General features: G+C 35.7%; 3 protein-coding genes across 4 annotated transcripts; 2 read left to right on the top strand and 1 right to left on the bottom strand.

The window, feature by feature from the left end:
• The first annotated feature begins 393 nt into the window (after window positions 1-393).
• On the top strand, window positions 394-14398 carry LOC137580531 (uncharacterized). Its single transcript, XM_068294616.1, has 8 exons — window positions 394-773; window positions 4160-5302; window positions 7276-7506; window positions 10057-10587; window positions 11316-11582; window positions 11641-11792; window positions 12849-13233; window positions 13301-14398. Exons 2-8 carry the CDS (start codon window positions 4411-4413, stop codon window positions 14245-14247), a joined length of 3405 nt encoding a protein of 1134 aa, XP_068150717.1. The 5' UTR covers window positions 394-773; window positions 4160-4410; the 3' UTR covers window positions 14248-14398.
• On the bottom strand, window positions 14368-27429 carry UGP (UDP-glucose pyrophosphorylase). 2 transcript variants are annotated; one of them, XM_068292176.1, is made up of 8 exons: window positions 27088-27429; window positions 18972-19158; window positions 16987-17078; window positions 15963-16309; window positions 15667-15892; window positions 15441-15579; window positions 14940-15349; window positions 14368-14856 (listed from the first exon to the last, which is right to left on the bottom strand). In XM_068292176.1, the coding sequence occupies exons 1-8, from the start codon at window positions 27112-27114 to the stop codon at window positions 14749-14751; spliced, it is 1536 nt and encodes a 511-aa protein (XP_068148277.1). In that variant the 5' UTR covers window positions 27115-27429; the 3' UTR covers window positions 14368-14748. The 2 variants fall into 2 exon arrangements, with proteins under 2 accessions (XP_068148277.1, XP_068148276.1); XM_068292175.1 differs by lacking the exon at window positions 27088-27429 and adding an exon at window positions 25220-25426.
• On the top strand, window positions 19413-20471 carry LOC137580339 (uncharacterized). Its single transcript, XM_068294339.1, has 2 exons — window positions 19413-19901; window positions 19962-20471. Exons 1-2 carry the CDS (start codon window positions 19413-19415, stop codon window positions 20469-20471), a joined length of 999 nt encoding a protein of 332 aa, XP_068150440.1.
• Window positions 27430-27596: the final 167 nt, after the last annotated feature.

Genomic DNA, 27596 nt, shown 5'->3' with positions numbered 1-27596 from the left:
ACTAGATTCTAAAAGTCATCATTGTTTTTTTGGAAATTCTCGAAAACAAAAACAAAAATGATATTCAAGAAAAGCTTGGAACAGGTTCAATACTAATGAAACTCGTGGCAACTCGGGGGATGGCAGTGCGAGGGGATTACAAAATGTAATACATTGCTTTAAATGTGCTTAACATTAATTTAAAAGCACGAGCACGACTCTCCCAAACGTACTTGCTCTCTATCTCTCTCTCTCTCTCAGATTTTTCTCTTTCTCTTGCTCTATCTCCCACACAGCAGCAGCAACGGCAACAGCAACAGCAACAACAGCAACAGCAATGGCAACGGCAACAACAGGTACAGCAGCAACATCGTCGCTCGAGGTTTTGTAGCATTTCGATCGCCGCTCAGTTGATTGAAGCCATTCGAACGCGTCGCGTTGCGCTACTCGAAACTTATTCATTCATTTGGCGCGTTTTGCTTCCACGATCAAACCAGCAATATTAACGCGAAAAAAAAAACAAAACCTTTACACCTATAGAGGAATATATATAGTATAAAATATATATATTTTTGATACGCATTCGCATTTGTTAATTCGTGTTTTTCAATTTTTTTTTTTTTTTTTTTTTTTTTTTTTTTTGGAGTTTTTTTATCGTACTCGCTGCAGCTATTCAGTTTAAAGAGGCGTTTTAACAACGTCGTGCTTTTAGTTGTCCATAAATATATGTATTATGTATTTTGTTGGTTTTTTTTTTATTTTGTTTTGATTTCGAGAAATGTGTGAAATTCATGGTAATGATGCGTGTGTTATTTAAATTAATATTTATAAATTAAATAAATTGATTTACTTAACTTAATGTGTAATCATAGCCATATGAAGGACATGGAAAATGGCAATAAAACAACAACAACAAAAAACATGTATACATTGTATAAGAAGTGAAGTGAAGTGTACACTGAATGGAAATGTTCCCCATAAGAAAAATCAAAGCCGACATCCACATACCCTGCCTTCTTCTCTTGGAGTATATATTGGAATAAACCATTTTCCTCCTCAGAATTTAGAAATCTCACTGATCTGGCAATAGTTAGCCGAGCTCATGTTGAAATTCTAAATATTCAGATCCAGATATATGTAAATCAAACAACAATATAAAAGTTCTTAATCAACTTCTGTATTGGTATTGAAAGTCTCATTTATGTAAATGGAAATCTTAGTTTACATTTGAAATGACTTTTTTCACGTTATTCCCTAAAACTAACTGGAAAAATTATAATGGAAAAAATTTCTCTCATCATTTCGTAAAAATCAATTAATTTGCACCTAGCCATATCTAATGATAATTTTTTTGAAACACGAAAACTTGACAATTGCCTTACCAGACTCCGCGCTCCCATAGATCCCCCTTTCTGATCACGGCCCACTCCCGGCCCGATACCGCGATACCGATACCCATAAAATCCCCGCTATATAGACTTCCAGACTCGAACAAAGACATACAGAAAATAAAAGAGATAGAAAGGGGGAGAGAGAGAGAAAGAGAGCGAGAGAGCCAGAGAAACAATGTGATAATGGCCGCCGACATTGCCGCTTAAATGCCAATGTATTGGTGCGCTCAACAATTTTGCGGCTCCTCATTGATTTCCTCCTTCCCTCCCCGCCCCGCTCCAGTCGCGCAATACCAACAACCAACAACCCCGTTGTTGTCATCGTCCATCGTTTGTTATCTCCTCTGAGCGTACGTTCCATACTCTTTCCACCTCAATTTTAATTTTCACTTTGCTAATATCAAAATTCTGCGAATTTTATAACATAATGAATGAATTTTACTCTTTTCAATAGTTCGATCCCTACCCCTACCCATCCCCACCAAAAGAAAAAGTCATACGTCCATACGTCAATAGCTACTTATAAACTATTTATTACTTATTTGACTTTCCATAAAAATACACACATACTACATATATACATATTTATAAATAAAATTGCGTTGAGAAAGAGCGTTTCAAACTTTGCTCTTTTGAGATATTTTTATTCATTATGGAGAAGGAGTGACAGCGGGCAAAGTGGCTAGGGGGCTAGGGGGCGGTTTAGTTGGCTATCATTTCTCGGAATCCACTTTGGAAACTTACTACGTAAATGATTATAATTTGCATAAGCTATAGTCAATGGAGCCAAATTGACGAATGTCAGAAATGAGAAAATCGGCTAACAACTTGAGTTCAACTCAAAAGCAAACCTAAATTAATAATTTATGATTCTTGAAAAACAAAATGCCAACCAAGTATGAGCATAGAAATGAAATATTTTTGATAATACACATTTGTAAATCGGCCAACTTATACTAATACCGGGGCATACTCCCGCCCCTTTTTAGATCCAGCTCTGGTTGTCACCTACATGGCTATGAGGGACCCTCATTGTTTGGCTCGATATTAACACTGTGCAGCATATAAGCACTTTCGAATTGAACGAATGCCAAGTGAAAATAGATAGATAGGAGATATACTTACATAGATTTATTAAAATGTAGGTCTTTTATTGGAAAGCTTTCAACTAACTCTACTTCACATTCAGTTTTTATTGCTGCCATCTTAAATCTAACTAAAGTACGCCAACTTATAGATTAAGAGCGACAACTGGATAAGACCTTCAGATTTGTTTTCTGTTCAAAATTCTAGGAACAGATAAACTTATTTGTGTGTGGGGATTTCGAATTATATTATCTACATTTGTTTGCGAGTAGTTTAAGCTTTTTAAAAGATTAATCCATTTGGGATTTTATATGACTATCTTATCGTAGATCTTAGATTTAATATAAAAATGAAACTATTTATTTTTATTTGAATTACTTCTTGAGATAAGCCTTCCCCTAGCTAAGATCTACACTTTACCGATATAACTTAAACTTGAACAAATCCTGAAACAAATGGATATAGTGAATAATTTTGTTACAAGTCCCATGCCAAATAGAAAATCAAACATTTCTAGCAAATTTCTTGCTTAATGTTTGATACTCACAATATTCGGCTGATACCCCAAATCCCCGTATATTCCCCCCCCAAAACTATGAGCTGAATGCGGCACTGGTGTCATATCATATCTAATTTTTTAAATTTCTTCTGACTGACGTTACGAATATTATATTTTTGTTTGTTTTACAAAAATTTCTTGTTTAAAACATTTGAAACATTGATTTGTTTTCATATTTTTGCAGAAAGTAGACTAAAATTATTCATTTCTATACAAACTAGTCTCTCAGTTTGTGAAATGACAAAACAACAAAATGTGTGTTATGGAATATTTTAATTAATGCGGTCATAAATATTAACCAAATAAATAATTTTTCCATCCAAAATATGCTGCCTAAAGGCAAAACTGGTCCTGAAATGGTTCAGTAGATTTTTGTAGAGAAACTTAATAAATAGAGGTTTGGTTAGGGGAGGAATCCTTAAGGAACGTTTCTTGATTCTTAGATTAGGAATACACGGAACTTCATGTATAATGGAAGTTCCTTCAATTTATATCCATAATAAAGTTTCCTTTTCAAAATATTGTTGTTTCTCATAAGGTTTTTCTATTTCTCTTTAAGCCTTCAAAATCCTTTCTAATAAAGTTGGCTTTTCGATGCAGTCATATTTGAATTCTTTATGATATTTTTGACTTCATTATGCAAACATTAATCCCCTTTTGAAATAGCTGCAATAGACATGATGTTATATTTTAATATAATATTAAAATGGAATTATAAACTTCTACTAATGAGCGGGGTATGTGGATATAAATTGATGGTTGAGTTTTTATCAACATTTTTTTTTGCTTAATTTCCCAATGATAACTGCCTATCATTAGGGCCAACAAATAAAAAGAAAATGTAATAAAACAAAAAGCGGACACTGAACATTTTTTGATCATAATAAAACAATTAATTTAACGATTTTCATTCGTCGATTAAACAAATAAATGTATAACAATATAAAAAATGAATGGCTGATGTATCAACTGACAAACTGAAAATTCCAGTGAAATGTGGACATAGATTCGTACCTACCCAAAATATACTTGTTATATTAAATGTGTATCTGTTCGAAATGCTCGTTTGAGTTTCTTATTATCAGTGCTATAAAGAAAAAGAAAAAAACATCACAAAAAAGTGAACAAACAAATCTACTTACAGGGGGTGTCCATGATGTGATTTGATATTTGCCAACCGGCAATAGAAGATGCAAAATCTCTCCCTCTGTCTCACCTTCTTTGTCTGTCACTTCCTCAAACAAGATGCCACAAAATAAGTGCTAAATAGACAAGTTAAAAAGATAAGAACCACAAAAAAAAACAAAAAAAAAAAAAAAAAAAAAAAAGAAAAAGCTAAAAACAAAAACGGAAAATTTTTGTACAATTTGTTAGAATTAATCGACATCAATCGACATGCATTTCAACAATGAAACGGAAATGAATCAATGTCCAAGTTTAAACAGTCGCACAATAAATCTTTCGACAAGCAAAAATTGCAGCACATCCTCCACAGATTCGGGTGTAATATTAATTGATAATGCAGCTGCCTACAAATCGGAGATAAAGCCAACGACCAAAGATAATACCAGCAAAAGCAAAAGCAACAACAGCAACAGCAGCAACAGCAGCGGTAGCAGCAGTGAAGGAGAGGAGCCTGCCAAGGCGAAATCTGAGACGGAAGCCAAGCCTTCGCGTATCAGCATTGAGCAGAGTCATACAATAAATGTCAATAAAGTGGGAAATAACAAAATTTCACCCACCCTCTCCATACGAAGCAACACAATATCAATTGTGTCCATCGATGAGAATGCCATCGATTCCAGTTGCATTGATAGCGATTCAGAGCTAGATGGCGAAGGCATAAACGATGAATACACTGTACAGAAGCTGGGACAACAGATTAGCTATCCGGCGAACAGTGGCGATCTCAATCAGCACCTGCCACCCGGTGTCACAGTAATCAGCCGTCAAGTGGCACCCACAACGCATCTTACAACGACACCCACGCCCACTCAAGCTGCTGGTGTTGTGGCCAAACAGTTGCTCAATGGCCAACTAAATGTGGCCTCATCCACTGGTGTGGTCGCCAGTGCTGCTGCTGCTGCTTCGAGCCCATCGGCGGAAATCGGTCATGTGGCAGTCAACAATTCCACAGATGTAACCTTTGGTGATAAACACTTCTACGAGGGACCCGTGACGATCCAACAGTTTCTCATCGACAATCGCGAGAAATGGAAGCCAGTCGATGGCGAAGGGGGTCAGGATAATCCCGCCTATAATGGCGCGGGGGCCACAACAAATGGAGGTGAGTGAGCACAGCATCTTTGTATTGGTTTTCCATATCTACGATCTTCCATGTGTTGTGATGTTTGTTTAGAACAGATGGCCCACCCTCCTACCACATGTAGACAGACACATGTATAAACTTTGCTAATTTATTGGTCTGCCATTGGTCAGCGAGGTGTGATCTAGAAGTAGTTACATAATTTAATATTCAATTGCCATGCAAATGAGCCATAATTAAAACTCATCAAGGCACTTAGATCTTGCCCTTTGACCGATCAAGTACGTTATCAGCTTGATAATAACAAATAAGTTGATTTATATTATTCTTATACCCTTCCAGAAGGTGTATACCCAATACTTCATAATGCGGGAACAACGTAGTTTTGAAAGTTCCTTAACTATGTTTTCTACCTAGATTAGAGTCTTGCACAGTCAAATTAATTGTATTAAAATATAAAATGCTTCGTCTATGCCTTAATTTATAATCATGAAACTTAAAAAAAAAAAACAAAATTATTTCATCTGAGCTGAGCTTAGAATTTATCGTTTTCGAGTTTAAAAAAAAATGTTTCTAGTGTTGTTATACATCGACTTAAAGGCAAACAATTAGAAAACAAATAGAAACGGGAGGATGTTTAGACAGATCCATCCTCATGTCCAATTTTAAAGTATTTGGGAGACTCTTATTTCGAATATGAAGCTATTTCTTCTTAATTGACTTTAGATATTCATGAAAATACAGTTTGAAAAACCAAAATTATAAAATCGCTTAACTTGTTCTATTAAGCATTAATCTATTATGTATAGCAACTATTATAAACAATTTTGCTAGAGAATCTTAAAAACTAGATTCAATCGAGTGAGCCAATTTCAATATGCGGAATCAGAGTCCCTAAATCACCCCGAAACATAAAGAATATGAAGGTCAACCAACAACCAATAATTAATTTGTAGCTCTTATCTAAATAAATACTTGTAAATTAAAAAAAGGACGCTTTCAAGGGTTTACTGTTGCCCCTTTTTTGAGAATTAACCAATTGCCATTTCAATTTCATTATCCGATAGTTTTTAAGAACTGCAAGTTCATTCCAAAGACATATGAAAGTCGTTATATAGCCTCTTTCTTTCCAAATAGATACATACATATATGTATGTATGTACATATTAAATCTATTGATTTGTATTGAAAACATTATTCTTATTTATATGTATTTTTAGTTATTGTTATGCCATGCGGGGCAAACAAACCCCAAGGCCAAATATCGACAACCCACACTCAGTGCAATTTTTTTTCTCAAATAATCAGAGTCATAAATTAATCGAATTTAAACAAAAGCCCAAAAACAACAACCGAATCTTTTGGTCAAAGTGGCAGCAAAACAGTTTCGAAAATTGTTTACAATGGAATTTCATTTCACAATTAGCATAATTAAATTGTAGCAAAGAAATTAAATCATACAATGTTGAAAGAATTTAACGAAGACTCCTGCATATGTGCTTCCCCTCGCCATCATACGAATCAAGCTTCTATATACATATAATTTACCAGTATATAAATGGGGGTTTTTTCCACTGTCTTTGTAATACATATAGACTAAAAAAAAAAAAAACAAAACAAAATAAAAGTACTTTTCAATTAAAAACAGGCCGATATTTGTTCTGAAACTGCAGTTGAACAACTACAGCGAACGCAAAATGTCGAAATACGGGGATGATTTTGAAAAGTGTTTCAAATGTCACAGAATTATTGAGGATCGTGACAAGTGTTATAGTCCTATATGTGATCGAATGCCAAATTTATATTGTTCCTTGTGTCAGATAAGCCAAAAATTGGAAAATTGTTTGAGAGAGCATGAAAAGCGTTTGGAAATACTAGAAGAGAGTCTTCAACAAAGTGAGGGAGAGAGAGTGAGAGAGAGAGAGAGATAGAACCGAATCTTGCAAGACAATTGTGTTTGATAATTTCGATTATATTTTTATTTTCTTTTGCAGATGCTAAATTGAATGCTCCAACACAGGCGCCATTATTATGCCCATATCTGCCTAGTACCATAAGTCGTAAGGCCATCACAATAACGGTAATATTTGTACTGGTAACCATCATCCTGGGCATTATATTGGCCACCACAACAAATCTTTTTGGCAAGGCAATGAATAAAAGTAAGCTTCTTGTCGGTGATGGCGATGATACCAGACAAAATATTCCAATCAATTCAACAATAGGTACAGTCTTGTCCCCCCAAGAAACCAAAACAAAAAAATACAACCATAACGTTTACCTGCTATAACCATCAAATTTCCCAAATCCCACAAGAAATTGGTGTTTGATTTTAAATTGTCGACAAAATTCCAAGGGAAAATGCTTACTTCATGCTTAACCCCTTGAACCCCTTTCCTACTGTTCTCAAAATCCCTCTTATTGCATGCCTAATCGTTACATACATAAATGTAGAATGTATTGTTTTCTGTATTATTTTTAAATAGTTTTTTTTTTAAACTACTACTACTACTAAATAATAATAACCAAGTAAAGTGCATATCATTTGAACAAGCATACCTACATACTATTTACTACTTTTGCTTTCCACATAATTGAAAATGCGAAACTGTACTTGTTGCTGTAGTGTTGTGAAGTGAGTGACAAAGAGAAAGTGTTACCTAAGTTAAATTGAATGGAATATACGAATTGGTGCAGGTGTGATTGTGTGTTGGTTAACGATGAAATACCTTTTCAATAGACATCGACTACGATGTGATCGATGACGGCACTCTGGTAATGCTGAATGTTACGGATTGGGTTGGCAAACCACCAAGAAATACACTGACCAAACTTGATTTACCTGTACATCGTGTGATCATATCGCATACAGCAGCCGAAGGTTGCAACTCAAAGGTAAGTTGAGTCAACCCATCCATCCATCCATTCGAAAAAAAATAAATGCAATATCCCCTTCCGGAAGGCCGTCTGCTCGGATCGTGTGAGAGCTGTTCAATCGTTTCATCGAGATAGCTGGATGTGGGATGATATTGGCTATAATTTTCTTATTGGCGGCGATGGACGTGTCTATGTGGGTCGTGGCTGGGATAGGCAAGGAGCTCATACTAAAGGCTATAATGCAGATAGTTTGGGTATCTCATTCATTGGTACATTCACGAAAATACAGCCACCAAAGCGACAACAAGTGGCCTGCCAGTTGCTAATTGCCGAAGGTGTAAAACTTGGAGTCCTTGCCAAAGATTATCAACTCTATGGACATCGGCAAATGAGTGCCACCGAAAGTCCTGGCGAGTTGCTGTATCAGATTATCACAAAATGGCCACATTGGACGGATCAAATACCAAACGCACAAATTTTAGACGCTTAATTATGTATTATAAATGTTTGTGCGTGAATATATATGTATGTATTTGTAAAAAAGATCATTTCAAAAATATACTCATTGTCAAATGGAAAGAAATAAAGAAATTTAAGTACAGTTTCGCCTCATTATTGCTTTTCCAACACTGAAATCAGAAAATTATCATGAGAACCAAAAAAAAAAAAGAGTTCACGTCTGTGTCGCGTTGTGCAAAAAAAAAAAAAAAAAAGAACAAAAATTGTTTGTTTTGTTTTTCTTTGTGAAGTGTTTTCTTTGCGTTGTCCGAGTTAAATTGATTGGAATTTAGGAGCACGTATATAATCTCACCTATTCGTATGTATTTCGCACGTATATACATACATACCTTAATTTAAGTGCACAATTCATAGCCGATTGTCGATTAAAGCATACACTAACCAAGAGAGTTCTTTTTGAAGCACCCGTTGTTCTCGATGATCCAGAGGAGGCGCCCGATATTACAAACGGCACATTGGTGATCCTTCAAATCCCCGATTGGGGTGGCAGGCCATCTACAAGTAAACTATCCCAAGAGCTGCCCGTACATCGTGTGATAATATCGCATACTGCAACAGAAATGTGTAGGTCGCTGGTGAGTTGGTCCGAGCAAAAGAAAGTAAAATTGTTTAGATTAAGACCCTCTGGGACACTCTCTGTTTCTGTAGGCTACATGCAAGGATCGAGTGCGTTCAGCTCAAAGGTATCATATGCAGAACTTGAATTGGTCACAAGTTGGCTACAATTTCTTAATTGGTGGCGATGGACGCGTCTATGTAGGTCGCGGCTGGGACACTGTTGGTGCACACACCAAGAACTATAATACGGGAAGCATTGGTATTTCATTCATTGGTTTTTTCCAAACGGAGAAACCAACGGATGTACAAGTGACGGCTTGCCATTTACTTTTAGACCATGGTGTTCGTCACCAGAAATTGGCGCCAGACTATCGCATATATGGCCATCGACAGTTTGTGGCCACAGACAGTCCCGGTAATGCACTCTACGACATAATAATAACTTGGCCACACTGGAGTAATCAGAAATAGATACGGAAACCAGGAGAAACCTATTGTATTAAATGTTAAAATAAAGATCTACTTATGTACATATTTATATAATATACATATAAACATATCAACATTTTTTATCCCACCCAACACTTGTGTACTTTTATTTTTTTGTTTTTTTTGAGCACTCTAACTTTAGTTGTTAAATGCTTTTTCTGTAAATAACACTACTAATATACATACCTCATATGCACTTCTCCCACACTAAAAATCAAATCATTTGCTTCTTTACAACACTAACTTTGCGGCAATGGAAATTTAACGACAGTCAACCTTTTTGGGAATATACAGTTTAATTTCTAGTAACACGACTTTCAATTATTCCACAGATCAGGACAATATAGGCGGTGGCCTCGTCCTGAGATTTGTACCCCGTGCTGCTTGGTTGGCCCAGCCTGCTCAAAAACCTCTACCCGCCCTGAACCTGCCCGTTCCCCTAGTCATTGTATTGCCCACCAATAGCGAAAGTTGTTCCACCCAGGCGGAATGTGTATTCCGTGTACGTTTTCGTCAGACATTCGATATTGAGTCACTGCAGCAGGATGATATAGCCTATAATTTCCTAATTGGCGGCGATGGCAATGTCTATTGGGGTCGCGGTTGGGATCTGGTCGGAGCTCATATGCGTGGCTATAATAATCGCAGTCTAAGTCTAGCCTACATCGGTGCCTTTCGAAAGCAAAAGCCATCACCCAAACAATTAAGTGTCACACGATTACTACTCCAGAATGGTGTTAATCTGGGCAAGATTGCACCAAACTATCGTTTGACGCCGGCCATCAAACTAGAGCCAACTATTACCGAGTACAAGGCCGAAATGCTCTATGAAAGTTTTGCAAATTTTGACGGTTGGACGCCTTAGATACAAACAAGAAACAAAAAATAAATAAAAAATTAAATAATATTTACGGTTTTCAGCTTTGATAAATATATGCAATCAATATGCATATGTAGTTTGTAATCTATAATTTGTAATGTATTTTTTTTTTTTTTTTTTTTTTAAATTCGTTTTATTTTTTATGTGGCATATTTGTCTAAGTATTAGATCTTAAGATTTGTTTAAAAATAAAATTGTGATATTATTATGATGATGAATGAAAATCCAACTTCAGCAAATCAATTGGGTGTCAGAGGTTCAAGACTCGCTGATAGCCATTGAACAAAAAAAAAAAAACGGGGATTTTTCTGTAACTTAATGGCAAACCGGAAAACGTGACTTAATTGCGATTGTGGTTGGCCACGCTCATCTATGCCATCCAATCTATCTATTTGTCTATAGGGCAAAGCCTCGAGATGGCACGCATATCATCATTATTATCTCCCCGCAAGTAAGTGGGCGGCGTCATTGGAGTGTGGAGTCTCTCTCTCTCTCTCTCTTTCTCAGTCTCTCTTTTTTCCCCAAAAAGAGCTTTTCTTAAAGCTCTCTCTCTCTCTCTCTCTGTCTGGCTGTTTGTCTGTCTGTCTGGTTTTCTGATCGCACTACGCCGCTGCGCAGTTTAGAGCCCGGGGATTTTTTTTCTCGGTCTGTCAATAACAACAAAATATCATTTACTTATTTGAGTTGTTTAACAACATTCTCACTTGGAAGGGAGGTCTCTAAATTCCCATTTCAGTTCACAACAAGTCGCTGGCTGGCTCACAACGTTAATTACAGCAAACACAACGAAAACTAAACAAAAAGACTGGCGCACCTTGAGTCGTAAATTTTTGACGAAGATGTTAAAGTCCCAGGCACATAACCCGCAAACTGCTCAGAATACAAATGTTAAAAAACAGCCAAGAGAACTGATCGTTCTATGTGCCATACTCTTGATTGTGGTGGCCACTGTGGTCGGCTACTATCTCTGGTTAATAAGTAAGGATGGATTTTAATATTAATATATAGGATTGATCAATATGATTGCCCCTTAAAGCTCATTCGTCGGAAGCGAACAACCAAAACCTTCATATACTCGATCGCAGTGAATGGCAAGGGGAACCACCGACACAATTATATGCACATCTTCGATTGCCTGTCTCCAATGTGATTATTCACCATACCGCATCCGAGGGATGCGACACTGAGGTAAGCACAACTACTAATGTGACCAAACTAATCAATGACTCCGGGGTTTTCTTATAATTACTTTTCCCAAAAATCTACTAAGCTTTGATATGAGCAGCTCGAAGTATACCCCATTTCTGTTAGGCCAAACGATTGATTTTGATGAACACGTTCAGTGACTTTCACTTTATTGAGTAAACAAGATCATTTACTAACTCACTCAGTTGCTCACTTGTCGTTCACTCACTTACAAGCGACCCAACATTAGGGCACAGATATAAAAAAACTCTTCCTTAAGATATTTTTTATACTGACAGCATTTTATTTCTTAAAACATTTCATTAAACATTTAAATAAAGAATTCTGCTATGTGTACAAGGATTGAGGGTCCTTTTACTTCTATATCAATTTTTTTAATAGATCTTTAAGTTTACCACGGAGTCTAAAGTTTTAAATTTCCGTTCCTGCAAACGAATCTTTTTCGAACCTTCTTTCTGATAGTCCCAAATGAGTTCGATCTCTGATCATAAATAGGATATTTCTAAGAGACATATTTTAATCAAGTTTTTAATCAAAATGGTGGGCTCAAAATGAACTTGTTAAGGTAATTTCTGAAGAATCAATTTTCCGAATGCCGGGTCGAAAGTAACAATTAACCTTAGTCCCATAATGAATTGAATAAGTAAGCCTTAAAGCCAAACGAGTTGTAGTGCTGAGTCAAGTCCAAATATTTATTCGTTTTATGATCAACTGAATAGAGTACTCAGACAAGCAATGCAAACTTTTAAGAAATGACTTTTCTTGTCATGAGTACTCAGTGTACTTTGAGGTTTTGTGTTTCACCTCATTGAAAACTTTGAAAATATGTATTTAAATCGTTGAAACCCTACAAAATATTCATTTTTGTACAAATTTAAGGAGAATGATGTTGCTTCAGAGGATCACTTCTTTCGTGGAAAGGTGAATAAGATGGGGTTTATGGGATAAAGGATTTGTACATGGAATGAAAGAAGAATGAATACAAATACTTGAAAGAATGAATATTAATGAATTTTGATTTCGTTTGCCTATTCCCAGGAAATTTGCATCTATCGAATGCGTGTGATACAAACATTTCATATGCAATCTTTGGGCTGGTCAGATATTGGCTATAATTTTCTTGTTGGCGGCGATGGTCAAGTCTATGTGGGACGCGGCTGGCATGTACAGGGACAGCATGTTAAGGGCTATGGTCCAGTGTCAATTAGCATTGCCTTCATTGGCACCTTTGTGAATGTGGAGCCACCGGCTCGCCAAATCGAAGCGGCCAAAAGGTTAATGGAAGAGGGTGTCCGCCTACATAAGCTGCATCCAGATTATCATATCTATGCCCATAGGCAACTAAGTCCCACGGAGAGTCCTGGCGAGAAGTTGTACAACCTAATGAAGCATTGGCCACGCTGGACCCAAGAGGTGGACTCGTGTAAGTCGAAATTCGTATGTGTGTTAGGGTGAAGAGTAACTCATGCCAACTTTTTGCCTTTTTGCAGTGCGTCGCCTCAACAATGAAACACTCAAGTTTGTGCCACGCGCATATTGGTTGGCCCAGCCTGCCACCCAACCGCTTACATCCCTGAAGCCGCCCATCGAACGTGTCCGGTTCGTGGCAGCTGAGACCGAGACTTGCCTCACTCAGGCTGAGTGCACATTTCGAATGCGTACCCTACAAACGTACCACATTGAGAGCCTCCAACTGTCCGATATCAATTACAATTTTGTAATGGCCGATGATGGCAATGTCTATGTGGGCAGGGGCTGGGATTTCAGTTCCCAGGACAATTACACTGGATTCGTTTTGGCTTTTATGGGTAAAACGCAGCCATCGGCCAAACAAAAATTATTGGCCCACGAGCTCATACAACAGGGCGTACGATTGGGTCACATACAAAAGGATTATCAAATGATTGATCAGAATAATAGTAATAACAATTCAACATTCAGAATATTGCACCGCGGTGAATGGTTGGCTCAACCGGCACAAAAACCTTTACCGGTTCTGTCACTGCCCGTTCCCCTTGTCATTGTAATGCCCACCAATAGCCAAAATTGCTCCACAGAAGCGGAATGTGTATTCCGTGTACGTTTCCGTCAGACATTCGATATTGAATCACTGCAGCAGGATGATATAGCCTATAATTTTCTAATTGGCGGCGATGGCAATGTATACGAAGGACGCGGTTGGGATCAGGTTGGAGCCCATATGCGTGGCTATAATGATCGCAGTCTAAGCCTGGCCTATATTGGTACCTTTCAAATACAAAAGCCATCGCCCAAACAATTAAGTGTTACACGATTACTCCTCGAGAATGGTGTTAATCTGGGCAAAATTGCACCCAACTATCGTTTGACACCGGCCATCAAACTAGAGCCAACTATTACCGATTACAAGGCCGAAATGCTCTATGAAAGTTTTGCCAATTGGACACATTGGTCTTAAGATACAAAAATTAGAGATATGTATGTAACTGTGTCATATACCTTACATTTACATTCGCTTTACCTTTGTTTTAAGGCAAAATCAATCTGATACTTAATTGTAAGATACAATTTAGCATAATTTATAGAAATAAACATGCTTTTATTAAAAATGTTTCAACAGCTTTACGATTTCTTCTACAGTTTAACAATTTTGAAAACGCTTTTCTGTGTTGTTTTTTTTTGTGTTTTTGATTTTTTAGTATTACGATTTAAAATCAGTTTACAATTTAACAATATATACAAATCAGAGAATCATGCATGCTACAAAAAACAAATGGCTAAATGACACTTTGTGCTTACAACAATTTGTTTTTTTTTTTTTTTTTTTTGCTTTTGGCTAAATGAAATTCTTAATTTTGGAATTTTGAACTAGATAAATTAAGCTACTACATAATAATAAGATAGAGCAGCGAACTTTTCCAATTATGTGTGTGTGTATGTTTTCGTTTTGATATTGCAATTAATGATCCAAGATGCGCATATTGCCAGAAACAATTTTATTTTCCAATATAGCGCCGGCGGGTATATCAATACGATCACCATGATTGGCTATAATAATCACAGTGCCCTGCAAAAGAAACAAAACAAAGTGAAACAATTTTAGTGTTAGCTTTTAAGATGGTTCTGTTAGATTGTCAATGGAATACTTACACGCAACGAAACACCGCGTCCAAAAGTCACATCGCCACTGACGGTCAAGTGATCGAGATCAATTATATCGGGTATATTGGCAAATCTGCCCAAAAACTCCTTGACCTTGGAGAAGTGGTTATCGCCCAGCTTGACCAACGGTGTGGTTGGGAACATGCGCTGTGGTGACATTACAAGACTACCATTTTTGAGAGTATATAAATTCGACATGACGAGCAACAAATCGGCAGATTTCTTAACGGGCAAGAAGCGTGAACGTGGCACGTTGACACCAATGGCGCCATCGAAGCACTTCATGGCAGCACCCACAGCAGTCTCCAGCTGAACGACACGTGTTCCATTCTCCAATGTCTTGTTGTTGACAATGATTTCCATGTTCAAAGTGCGTTCACGCAACACACGATCAATGGCTGGGTGATCGCAAAAAGTGATATATTTCAATGAGATTTTATGACAAATGCCAAAAAGTAGGCAACAAGAAATTAGCAAAAAACTATTTACCTGAGAGATTGGCCCAAATGTTATTGGTATTGAAGAACTTAAAGGTTTTCACAGACTTGAAATCATCCACATGCTCATTGGGCACCTGAGCAATTTCCAACAGTCGTAGCTTATTCTCAAATTGTATAAGTGTGCCACCCTATTATATACATAGATATATTTGTATAGGAGAAAGATTATCATAACAATCTCATAGTTTATTGTTAGAGGGGAGGCAGGGGTTTACCTTAACATCAGCACGCGTTTTATCAGTGACCTCCATAACGAATTCAACGGGTGTGCTGGCACGTTCCTCACCCACCAATTTATTCAATATATTCAAATCGACAGTTGCACCCAAATTATCAATATTCGATAGGAAACAATATTCGCGACCCTCCTCAATGAATTTCTTTAATAGACCCGAATTACGGAACGTATCATAGAAATCGCCGTGACCAGGTGGATACCAACTAAAGAGCAAAAAAAGTAAAGAGTACAATCTGGAAAATTCATTCATTCATAACAATTATTGATACTCACGCCTCCTTATCCTTTTCCACATCAAAGTCCTTGGCTACAGGTAGAAAATGTTCACGACTCACACGTGGGAAGCAACTCTGATTGAAGGTATGTATTTGGACACGGAAACCCTTGTATTTGCGTATAATTTTCTCGGTATCTTCATCCGTATTGAAAGAGTTCATCAATACCAATGGCACATTGGCATCGTAGGTCTTATTCAGATGTTCAATCTGCTGGACCGTCAAGTCCAGGAAGGTCAAATCGGAACGCACTGGAATAACACTCTTTGGGCCATGACAGCCCATTGAAGTGCCCAGGCCACCATTCAACTTGATGACAACCAATTTGTCCAGCATGTGACGTATCTATGTGCACACAGACCATTATTAGTTATATTCAAATGATTATATTAAGCTTAACTTATAACTGTTTCTTTTTTTTTGTACACACAGAGAGGTTTTAGCAAAAGTTTTTAAGTTATTTTGTTTTTTTTTTGTTTTTTAGTAGCTACAGCCAAATAATTAAAATAAAACAATAATACACAATAAAAAAAAAAATAAACCATCAATTTTAATAAGCATCCATAAGCCCGATTAGAATTAGAATTTAAGCCAATTAATTTCGGTTCCAACAACAAAGAGAGAAGGAGAGCGAGAAAGACAGCGATATTAAGAGCAAGAGCAAGAGAGTAATACAGCGAGAAGCGTAGAAGAGTAGGTAAGAGAAAACGCTTTTACCTCATTCTATATATGTGGTATATATATATATACATATATATGTATATATATATACATATAGGATTTGCCAAACAATCGGCAACGGAATGGAAACATTTCAGTTTATATTCAAATCAAAGAACATGAAAATATGCAAAAGTTTGTGATGTGTAGGGGGGAGGGGGAAAAAAATAATAATATAAGTAAGATATTTATTTATGTAGATATTTAATAATATATATAGTTATCATTTCATTACACAAAATTAAAAAAGTCTGTGTCCAAAACACACTTTCTAATCCTTACATTCCAGAGATCCAACATACCTGCTCATTTTTCGGCGACTTCAAATTGGAGTAGTTCATGACAGCATTTTCGGGCAACTTTTGAATTTTGTTCCAATCCAGAGCAGGTCCCTCTGAAATAAAGTTATTTGAAATGAATCAAGGATTTTGTTGAAAAGTAAAACTAAGCTTTAAAAACTATGTGCTGGTTATAAAAAAACTTCAAATTCGCCAGCACTTTTTGGACTTTTCAGTCAAAACATGAATCTCAAATCTATGAATATGGAGCTATGAAAAAAGTTTAAGAGAGAAATTTTCATTCTTTCGAAACTGATAAAATGATTCAGCTACTCTGTACGCTCATAAAAGTTATTTAACTTTTAAAGAGGGTATTACAACTTTAAAATTTTAATCGCTGAGGGTATGAAACCTTAAGTCTTATTTTTGTAACAAACTGAAGAAGACGTTCCGGCGCCATAATGTTCATATATGTATTCTTAAACAGCATAAGAAGCTGAGTGATCAATTTAATTTTACAACCTCAAACCCTATAAAAAGCTTTTAAGATTAAGCTTCACAATTTGTCAGGAACCACCGAACTATAGTCCTTTCATTCTGTCGAAATTTTTAGGTAGAAATGTACTGCGAAATTAAAATAAAATTATATACAGTATATACTGTATATATATGTATATTCTGACAGCTGAACCTAATTACTTTTAGTCCTTTCCATATTTTATAATATCATTATAAATCTTGGCAACCTTAGTCCTATTTAGGTATCAATTTGTTCATAGATCTTTCCTATTTTCTAATGTAAACTAAAACATAAGATTACTAGGAATCCTTAAATTTCAAGTTATTCGAAATCTTATGATCAAAAGAGCATAACTTGTGGACTTGGACTTGATAGACTCTTTCGATCACATATTTTTCAAATTACAACACATTTTAGAGAGAAATTAACGACTATTTGAAGCAATTTGGCTAGTGTCTAAAAACCAGCGTTTCGCGAATATAGTTATGGAGTTTCTATCTCCCTTGTTTTGAACAAAAAGACTAACTTTAAGGTTGACTCGAAATTCAACTGAAAATAAACTAAAACAGAGGGCCGGGGCTAACTTCGACCGCGTCAAAGTTTGTATACCCTTGCAACTTTCTTTGGTAACTCTTTCCTTACCTATTAGCCATCAATGTGGAAGAACGTTTTATCTAAAAAAGGCTTATGTTTGCGAAAGAATGGCCTACAATCATAGGAAATAACGAAGATATTTATCAAAGTCACTGTTTTCCACCGATCGTTCCTATGGGAGCCATATGATATAGTCACCGATCTCGATAAAATTTGGCACAGTCGTTTTTAGGCGTAATAAACTCTCTAATATTAAGATTCAAGACAATAGCACAGAAAATAATAAAGTTATTGAGAAAAGTCACTGTTCGTGACTTTGGGGTTTGTATAGGAGCTATATGATATAGTGGTCCGATCCGGCTGAATCCGAGATATACAACCCCTGCAGCATATACAAGCCTAAGTGCAAAATCTCTAAAGCGTTGATCCAGACGGACATACGGACGGACGGACGGACATGGCTATTTGAACTCGTCCCGTCGTGCTGATCAAGAATATATATAATTTGTATGGTCGGAGATGCTTCGTTCTATGCGTTGCACACTTCTGACCAAAATAATATACCCTTTTTGCAAGGGTATAAAAATGTTACAAATAATACAAAACTGTTCTATCTACTGGCCTTTTGGTTTTTGCCCCCACACACCTTGCACAATGTATGTAGGTTAATAACTTGGCCATATCTTCCACAATTGTCAATTAACAGAAATCGTTTTACAAATAACAGTTAAAAATTCTTATTGCTTTTAGTTGCCTTTATGACTTGATGACGCAATGCGCAACGTTTTATTTTCCTATCAGTTTACACTTTGCTAGTGTAAAGACGTTACAAATTTATTACCAACTAAATTGAATCAGCTCTAATTGTAAGAATAGCTGCTATACGACAACTTACCCTCTTGCAAGAAGCGACCAAAGAGATCCGCAAAACGTCCCATTTCCGCCTGCAGAGCGGGACGACGTGCCGGCTCTGTGGTTTTGAGCAAGCGTTCCACATCGTTCTCCAACAGACGCAAAGCATCACGTTTGGTTACCTCATGGAACTCCTTGGAATCGGATGGAGCTCGCTGATGCCCGCGCACCTAGCAAAAGAAAAAACAACAACAAAAATTAAATAAATGAATGAAAATTATGACGAAAAACTTTCAAATGGAATCGATTAAAGTGTTTAGCAAAGCGCAACTGTCAAATGCACTCAAGTGACAACAACAAGCATTAAGCCTGGCGTAGACAAATTGTTTGCCCAATTTCTTGGTTGGTCTGTCACCCGCTTGAGTAAGAGAGTCTTCTTTATATTTTTTTTTTTGTTTAGGACAGTTTTCCCTAGACAATAGCGATGGCAAGTCGTCAACGAATTGGGCTCTTGCTCATGGTTTTCTTTATAAGCCAACAGCAGGAGCTGGCATTGGCTGGCGTCATGGATAATTTCAATGATGGCCTTAGGATGGCTGGTCAAATGTTTGGCATTAATACAGCAGCCGATGTGGCCAATTTGGTGGCCAAGGCTTTCTCTGGTGGAGGTGGTGGGAGTACCAGTAGCAACAGACGCAAACCCGATCTAATGAGTGTCCTGCAACACGGTTTTCAACAAAATCAATATAACTCAGAGGAGGAGGAGGATCAGAAAGTTGAACAAGATCAATCGGCTCAACAGGCAGAGCCAGAGAATGCCCAGGAAACACCGCCCATGGATCGTCCTACAGCCAATAGGCCATCCGAATTCAATAGTGGACAAATGTTAAGCAATATGTTGCGCATGGTGGGATTCGATGCAAGAAAATTGGGTGCCTTGGCCATAAATGCTTTAGTTATGATTGCACAAGCGGTGAGTGTCACAAAATTAAAGAGAAACAAACATACATAATTTGTGATTGTTGTTTTCCAGATTGGCAGCACTCTTATGCAGGCAACTCGAGGAGGGGGCGGCAATTCCTCAACTGGACCCGAAGCCCTTTACGAGCCAAGTGAACATCAGCCGCGTTCATTGCCCTTAGGATCGCCGATCGATTGGTTTTTAGAACGACCACCGAGTGGTCACACGAAGCAATTGCTCAACCAGATTATGGATAGCGAATTACCCGAACGTATTGTCGATATGATCGAATCCAAGGAGAGTTCTCAAACGGGCAATGAGGCCGCCTGCCTCAAGCTCTTAATGTGCAAAAGTTCTCCCATCATATGGGGCATGCAAAAATCGCTAAAGAAACGTTTGAGTGGAATTTCCGAGTCCGAAACGGATGACAATAATCAAGGCGATAATAGCTACTTTAATAAGGGAGTTTTCTTCAAACATTTACCCACCATGGATGAATTTCGTGAGCATGGTTCAAGTTGTGAAATACGTTATGCGAAACATTGTCCCAGAAATCAAACACTTGACAGAAAATTGAAATGAAAATACTACGAAAAGTGTTTGAAATTCATTTCCAAAGCATTGGAATACCACATAAAGGTTTTTCTATTATGTAAACTGTGTTCTATTGCATAAATAGTCGCTCTCTCTCTCTATATACATATATTAATATATATTATATATAGGAATATATAAGTAATCTTTCAGATGATCATCATATAATTTGTTTTCCAATTCCAATTCGATTTCATTTTTTTTTTTTTCGTATTTGATTTATTTTTAGTTCATCAATAAATACGTTTATTATATTATTATATAAAAACATAGTATATAACTTTATTGTATTTTGTTTTTGTAATTAACTCGATTCTGATTGTGATAAGGCGCAGCTAAGCATCAGCGCGTTGAATGTTTTTGGGTTTTATAAACCCAATGTTCCATGAAACGACCTCTAACAAAAAAAAACTGAATAACAAAAAAATGCAATATAATAATTGGACTTGTGTAATATATTTGTCTGGGTCAAATTGTCATCCCGGCTTTGCTACTGTCCATATAGTTAGTTAGTTTGTTAGATAGTTGGTTGTTGTTATCAACAGCTAAGCTGATAATGCTATCTTGATTATCCCTCGTAGTCGCCCGCATTACATTTGTCCCTTTGATTCTAAATTCCATTTTGGTTGAGGTAAGACTTAGAGCCAATTAGCATCATTTGGCTTAGGTGTACATTAACTGACGTCAGCCTCAATCAATCAGTCAAAAAAAAAAAACCTAATCACATCGATGCGATTAACCTAATCTTAATTATCTGGAGGTTATAATGATGATGTCGTCGTTTAAACTTGGCTAAAGGTTTGTGTTTCTTTTCCGCTCTATTCATGTATTGATAAGCCAATTAATATAATTTCAATAATTGCGTAAACTTGCCATCACATTACGTAGGCGGGGTAGTTGTTAGTTGTAGACTTATCTGATGTATATAATCTTCATTGCATTCCAATAAAAATAAAATTATAAGACCTAAATATTATATTTATCTCTATGTGACTTGTAGAAGTTAGTAGTTAGTCGCCCCCATAATAGATAAGAAGACTATTAACATAATATCAAAAACATATTTCATCAGTTGCAAAATTAACCAAATTTTTGCTTGCCAATGATGATATTTTAGTTCAGCTTAACGTACTTACAGTAACGTAATCGTTTTTATTTATGAAGTTAATATAGCAACTTTAAAAACATATTTATATATAATAGTTCCAAATATGTAAACAAATTATTATCAATAAATAAATATATATGGGGATAAAGTATATTCAATCAGATACCAGGTTTCATTTTTTCTAGAAAATTCTTTGAAAACGATTTCGAATTAATTTCAAATTTTTATATATACTATAGCAATGTTTTCATTTCTAACTTTCTAGGATAAAACTTGTTCTATTACTCAACAATAAGTTGCTCTGATTCTTAAACTTTGTTTTAGGGAGAAAAGTTAAATACTAATGGTTTTGTATGAAAAAATAAATAAGACTTTATGGAGACACTTCAAACATTTCAAAAAAGAGACTTTGGATAATGTGGCTTGAAACGACCTTCAAAGAATCTTGGCTTAGTTCAATCGTTTACTAAAATGGTAAGTGGGAATTCGTTGTTAAGTGAATTCACTTATCAAAATTTCATTTTATTCAGTAGAGATTGCAATTGGCACAATAAATATCGATTAGATTCTGCGCACACAGTTTCATAGGTAGAATGTTTTCTTTTGTCATTAGAATAAAGACTAAATCACTATCTAACCGATAGCAATTTATGGCTAAGTCTATTAATGGTTATGCAAGGTCAAAAAGAAACGTAATAAATACCCCGTAAAATCAATCATTTTTCAATATTCTGATGAAACTGGAAAAGAATCAAAGTGAATATTCTAATACAATAAACAACTATCAAAGCTATCAATATTATATAGTATATACAATATATATAGGTACATATATAGTTTTTTTCTTTATGTTGAGTACATTTTGTTTAACTGCTCAATATGTCATTAAAAGAAGAGAAGAAAAACAACAAAACAAAAAAAACACTAAGAAAACTTTTAAAATTTGTGTAAATATTTATGATATAGGTAATACAAAGAGTGACACAAGGCCTTAACCATCTCGAGATGAAGACAATCGTTGTGAGAGAGAAGAGATCGATCGAACCTGTCAATTGAACCATGAGAGGCAAATAAATAAAAACAGAAACCAATACAAATCATTTACAGGAAATATATACTGCTTTTTCTTTTGTTAAACTTTTATTTTGGCTGCAAATATTTCAACGTTTTTGGGTTTCGGGGAATGTCAATCAAAATTGACTAATGCAATTGAATTATGCAAAAGGAGCAAAAACAACAACTGATTGTTGAGGTAATCGTACAAATACATAAAGCATATGTATGTACATATATGTATGGACTGTGTTTCTGTGTGTGTTGGCGTGTATTTTCCAGCGCTACGTGAAAATTTATAGAAAGCAAAGTACTTACATATGTATGTATATAGAAAAATAGGAAATAAGAAACTGAAATAAATTGAAATGCCACGCCCATATGGGCAATATAGGCGTCTGCCTAAATGGGGATTGCATGTCACTGCCACCGAGTGCGAGTGACTGTGTGATAAGCCAAAGTCAGAGGGCAGGTGCTTGAACTTCAGGAAGGTCAACTTGCTCAAAAGATAATTATAATTGTGCGCTAACAACGATTCGTTCGATATGAATGTCGCTTCAACACATAGATTTTGATTTTGAGACTCATCTTTCTCTCTCTCCCTCTCTCTATCTCTCTGATTCTCTCCATGTTTGTTTTTGGCTATATTGAATTGCAGAAAATTCATTTAAATCAACTAATGGGAATCCATCAAGTTCATCAAGTTTACTTAGTTCTAGTTTTGCAATTTTATAGATAACTTTATGCTTCAAACACTATTTTGTTATTATTATTATTGTTTGTTGCAAAAAAAAAAACACAAATTGTGCAAAAAATAAGGGGGAAAAAATTCCATATGCTATCTTATGCAGAGAAAAGGAGAGAGATAAAGAAAAAGATGGGTGCCCCCCTCTTAGTATATATATATAGAAACGGCGAGGTTTTGTCACCAAAAGGTTTGTTTTGTGCATTTTGTTGTGACCCGCATATTAAACATTATCAAACATATTGAAAGAATTTCCGTTCCATTTCAGAAAAAAAATAACTTAAAGTTCATTTTACTTGTGAACTTATTGGCTGTCGTGTGTCGCTCTGTCATCTTGTGTCCATGTGGATTCATCAATTTAGATAATTTTAAATGTTTTAGTTTTTTACCCTTGTTTTTTTTTTTGCTTTCTCTCGAAAGTGCCTTCGATAAGATATTAACCTGTCTGGGTGCTGCCTTGTCAAACTATTTCGATTTCCGACTTGCTATTAATAGTGTTAACTAAACTAGTAACTATTTTTGTATTTACTAGCCTGTTGTTATGATGATTGTTACAATAATTATAATGTCACATTAAAAAGACAATTCACAAATTGTATTATAATTGCAGCATGTTAAAAGGTCGGGCACGTGCCCCAAATTTTTGAGAGCAGCCTTTTTTTTATTTTTTAGAAAACTCCACAAAAAAAAAAAAAAAAAAACACAAAAACCTCAGAAACACGCCTGTGTAGAAAAACAATCAGAAACTGATACATTTGTGCAAAATTTTACCATGTTTTGAAATTTGACATTTTCCGGTTAAATAACATTTAAGAAGAAATCTATCAGAAGACGAGAAACAAAGTTTGGCCATGTTTAAGTTTAAAAAAATGAATACAACATTAATGCAGTATAAACAAACAAAATTTAGGAGAGAGAAAATTAATAAAAGCAATTATTAAAAAGAATATTCATTATTTTTTTTAACAATTTCCAAAATAAAAAGAAATGTACTAGAGGATTATGAAATCAAAGTCTTTAATAGTTTTTGAGAAATCAAATAAAAACAAACAACAAATATTTAAAGCGAAAAATTATATTAATACCAATGTAAAAAAAAAAAAATTTGCTAAGCATTTTGTAAGAAAAAATGTTAAAATTTTTTAGTGTCAAAAGATATATTTCAATAGGAATTTAGCAAATGAAAACTCAAATGTCTAGGTTTTTTTTTTAAGTTCTGTTCTTCGTGAGATTTAAAGTTTTTTTTTTGGAAACAAACTTAAGGTTTTTAAATTCATAAGTTTACATGACCTGATTAATTAATTAAATGACAAGTTCTACCATCACAAAACTGATTCACGAGTAAATTTTACACCGTTTAAAAAAAAAAAACTAACGGCTAACAGTTAAAATTAGCAGTTCTTAAAAGATACTTTAGTGGGTTGTCGTAAATGAAACTTGCAAAAATATGTAAGCAAAATTTACAAATATTTTACAACTTTAAACAAAAAAAAATCATTAAGTCTCTCACCTATATTCTTTTAAAGTTCAAGAAAAAAAGTGACTAAAAAACTCAATACCCAAAAAATACATACATACATAGAATAATTTTCAGAATTTCCATGGGCACCAAGAGGAAAATTTAGAAATTAATATATGTACATAGTTAAATAAACACAGTTAAACGAACAAAATGAATATTGTTAAAAACACTATTTAGAAGAAAATCTTTAGTTCTGAGATTTGCGGCGTAACGGAATTGAAGATGAATGACATTGAAAGCAAACTTGGGCCAAATATCGTATAACGCATCGGATAACGTAAAGAATCCGCGATTTGTGGTAAACTTACACCGGCACGTTGCAGCAGAACATCAATGGGTCGTATATTTGTTGTCATTTTGTATTATTTGTTAACAATAATTTGTTTTGTGTCTTTTGCACTTGAACACAAAAAAAGATTTAACTGACGTCTGTTTTTGTTTTTTTTTTTTTTTTTTGGAAAATATATGAGTGTATATAGTTTTTTTTTTTTTTTGTTTTTGAAGAACGCGCGCCAAGCTAGCACGTCGAGTGTGCAATTGAATATAAAGCCAAAATTCAATATGAATTTGAATTTCAATACAACGCAGCAGACAGAGCAGTCGATAGTAGTAGAAGAAGAAGAAGCAGCAGCAGCAGTGGCGGCGACAGCGGCAGTGACGGCGATACAGACACTTTTGCGCTGACAAGCAACAAGTGATAGCAAAAAACAAAAAAAAAAACATTAATTCTCTCTCTTACACACACACACAGTGCCTCTCTTACGCTCCCTTCTTGCGAGTGTATGTGTTCGTAAAACAAAACAAAAATAAAATGTTAAAAAAGCAGCAAGTTAAGTAGTTGTCGGCCACTTAATGAAGAAAATCAAAACTCATAATAGATAAAGATAAAAAACCAAAAAAAAAAAGGAAAAATAAAAAAGAAGCAACGACATACATAGAGTCTGGCACGTAACGGTCAAGTACCAAGAAGAATAAGAAGAAGAAGAGTGGAGGCCAAAGCCGCAGGCTCTTATCAAAGGCAAAACGCACCCACTACACACATGCACGCTCACACACACATGCAAGCATCTGACGATTAATTTGCCAAAACGATAGTTTTTGTCAGAGATGTGCACAGAAGCTGGCCCAAAGGGGTCGTTAAACCCCCGCAGACCCCCGTATACTTAATGACTGTGTCGGATTATACAACTGACTTTTCTAGAACTTTGATCTTCTACCATTTGAAATTGTGTAATTAAGAATTTTTCAAACATTTATATATTAATTAAGAGACCCAATGAGATAGTTAACAAAATTTAATTGAACCAAGTAACGTAAACATTAGTCATAAAAGTTGATTAACTTGTAGGCTGACAGAACGCTATTCAATATCCCTCTACCGTAAACATTAAACACAAATATTTCGTCACAATTGGTAGCAAAATCTCTTTAACTGCCCTTTTCCCCCTTGAGACGCCCTTGTCGACGATCACCCAATACAGTTGTATACATACATACATATGTATAAGTACATGGACACACACCCACTGTAAGCATGTGTGTGTGCGTGTGTATGTCGTTAACCCGCTCCCGATTATTGTTAGTCTTATCACTAAAAACAAAAAAACAAAAACTAACAAATTACCAGCAAGAGTGATTAGATTCCATATTTTCGTCTCAAAATTTTTTTGTTTTTTGTTGCCTAAATCAAGGCAAAAATTTGATAACAAATGGGTCATTAAAAGTTGTGTTAAACGGATTTTCCATGAAAAAAAAAACTTTTTTTTGGGGGCACGTAAACACAAATACACGGACGAAGAGACACGCACACACACACACAGTCAAAGAGACAGATGTTGGCGACGACACATGCCTATGCTTCTTTGGGTCTGTCTGTGTACTTGTACTTGGCTCTCTGGCGGTAGGTCACTTGAAGGTTAACATGTCAAATCAAATGCAACCAGAAAACGAAGACGGGTGGGCGGGCGACCGGTTGAAAAACCTGTCAGAAACTTAGCTTGAAAAGGGTCTAAAAATAGTGAGAATAGAGAGAAACTGGAGCCGGCAAAAGTTGTATTGTTGCATTCGCTGGAATGCATGATGCAGTTACACCGTGAGTGTAAGCGAGCAAGAGATAACTAAAGCGCGCGTAGAAAAGGGTAGAGGAATGGTGGTGAATTATATTTGACTCTCTCACCTTGGCTTCTTGGGGAATATCCAACATATTGACTATGGTTTTTTGTTTTCGAAGAGTTTATTAATTGGACGTCACTAATTAATTTCAATTCACCAACAACAAAAAAAAGCCACAACACTTGCACACACACACACCCACTAGACCGACGCACGCACGCACACAGACACAAAGAGTAGTTCGCACGTCACAAAGAGAGGCAAAATTCAAATATTGGCAACAGCCACCCGCAACACGCAATAAACTGGCAGAAACTGTCGAAGTTTGTTTGAATACAGGAAAAAAAATTATGTTTTGGGCGCTTTGGTTCTGTTACTTTTTGAATGTCGGCAACAACAGATTTCGAAACGAAGACGCAACAAATAACAAGAAGAACAGATATTAATTAGAATGCGAAAGCCAAAACAGCTGTTGCGTATAACAGCACATTGCATGAAACCAACAAAACATCTGACCATTTAACGGCACAATGTTAAAATTACGATAATTTATCGATTACGATTACGTTACGT

Source organism: Drosophila tropicalis, unplaced genomic scaffold (assembly GCF_018151085.1).
Source record: "Drosophila tropicalis isolate 14030-0801.00 unplaced genomic scaffold, ASM1815108v1 contig_1190, whole genome shotgun sequence".
Taxonomy (NCBI): Eukaryota; Metazoa; Arthropoda; class Insecta; order Diptera; family Drosophilidae; genus Drosophila; species Drosophila tropicalis.
Note: the sequence above shows the minus strand (reverse complement) of the source record. Positions and strands in the feature narration are given on the sequence as shown.

Coding starts and splice junctions, on each gene's coding strand:
- LOC137580531 (XM_068294616.1), top strand. CDS start 4,411: ATGCATTTCAACAATGAAACGGAAATGAATCAATGTCCAAGTTTAAAC. Junction 11,793..12,848: donor CCGAGGGATGCGACACTGAG/GTAAGCACAACT, acceptor GCCTATTCCCAG/GAAATTTGCATCTATCGAAT. Junction 13,234..13,300: donor GACCCAAGAGGTGGACTCGT/GTAAGTCGAAAT, acceptor GCCTTTTTGCAG/TGCGTCGCCTCAACAATGAA.
- LOC137580339 (XM_068294339.1), top strand. CDS start 19,413: ATGGCAAGTCGTCAACGAATTGGGCTCTTGCTCATGGTTTTCTTTATA. Junction 19,902..19,961: donor TAGTTATGATTGCACAAGCG/GTGAGTGTCACA, acceptor GTTGTTTTCCAG/ATTGGCAGCACTCTTATGCA.
- UGP (XM_068292175.1), bottom strand. CDS start 25,267: ATGACAACAAATATACGACCCATTGATGTTCTGCTGCAACGTGCCGGT. Junction 17,079..18,971: donor TGGTCGCTTCTTGCAAGAGG/GTAAGTTGTCGT, acceptor ACTTTATTTCAG/AGGGACCTGCTCTGGATTGG. Junction 16,310..16,986: donor AGTCGCCGAAAAATGAGCAG/GTATGTTGGATC, acceptor GTGTGCACATAG/ATACGTCACATGCTGGACAA.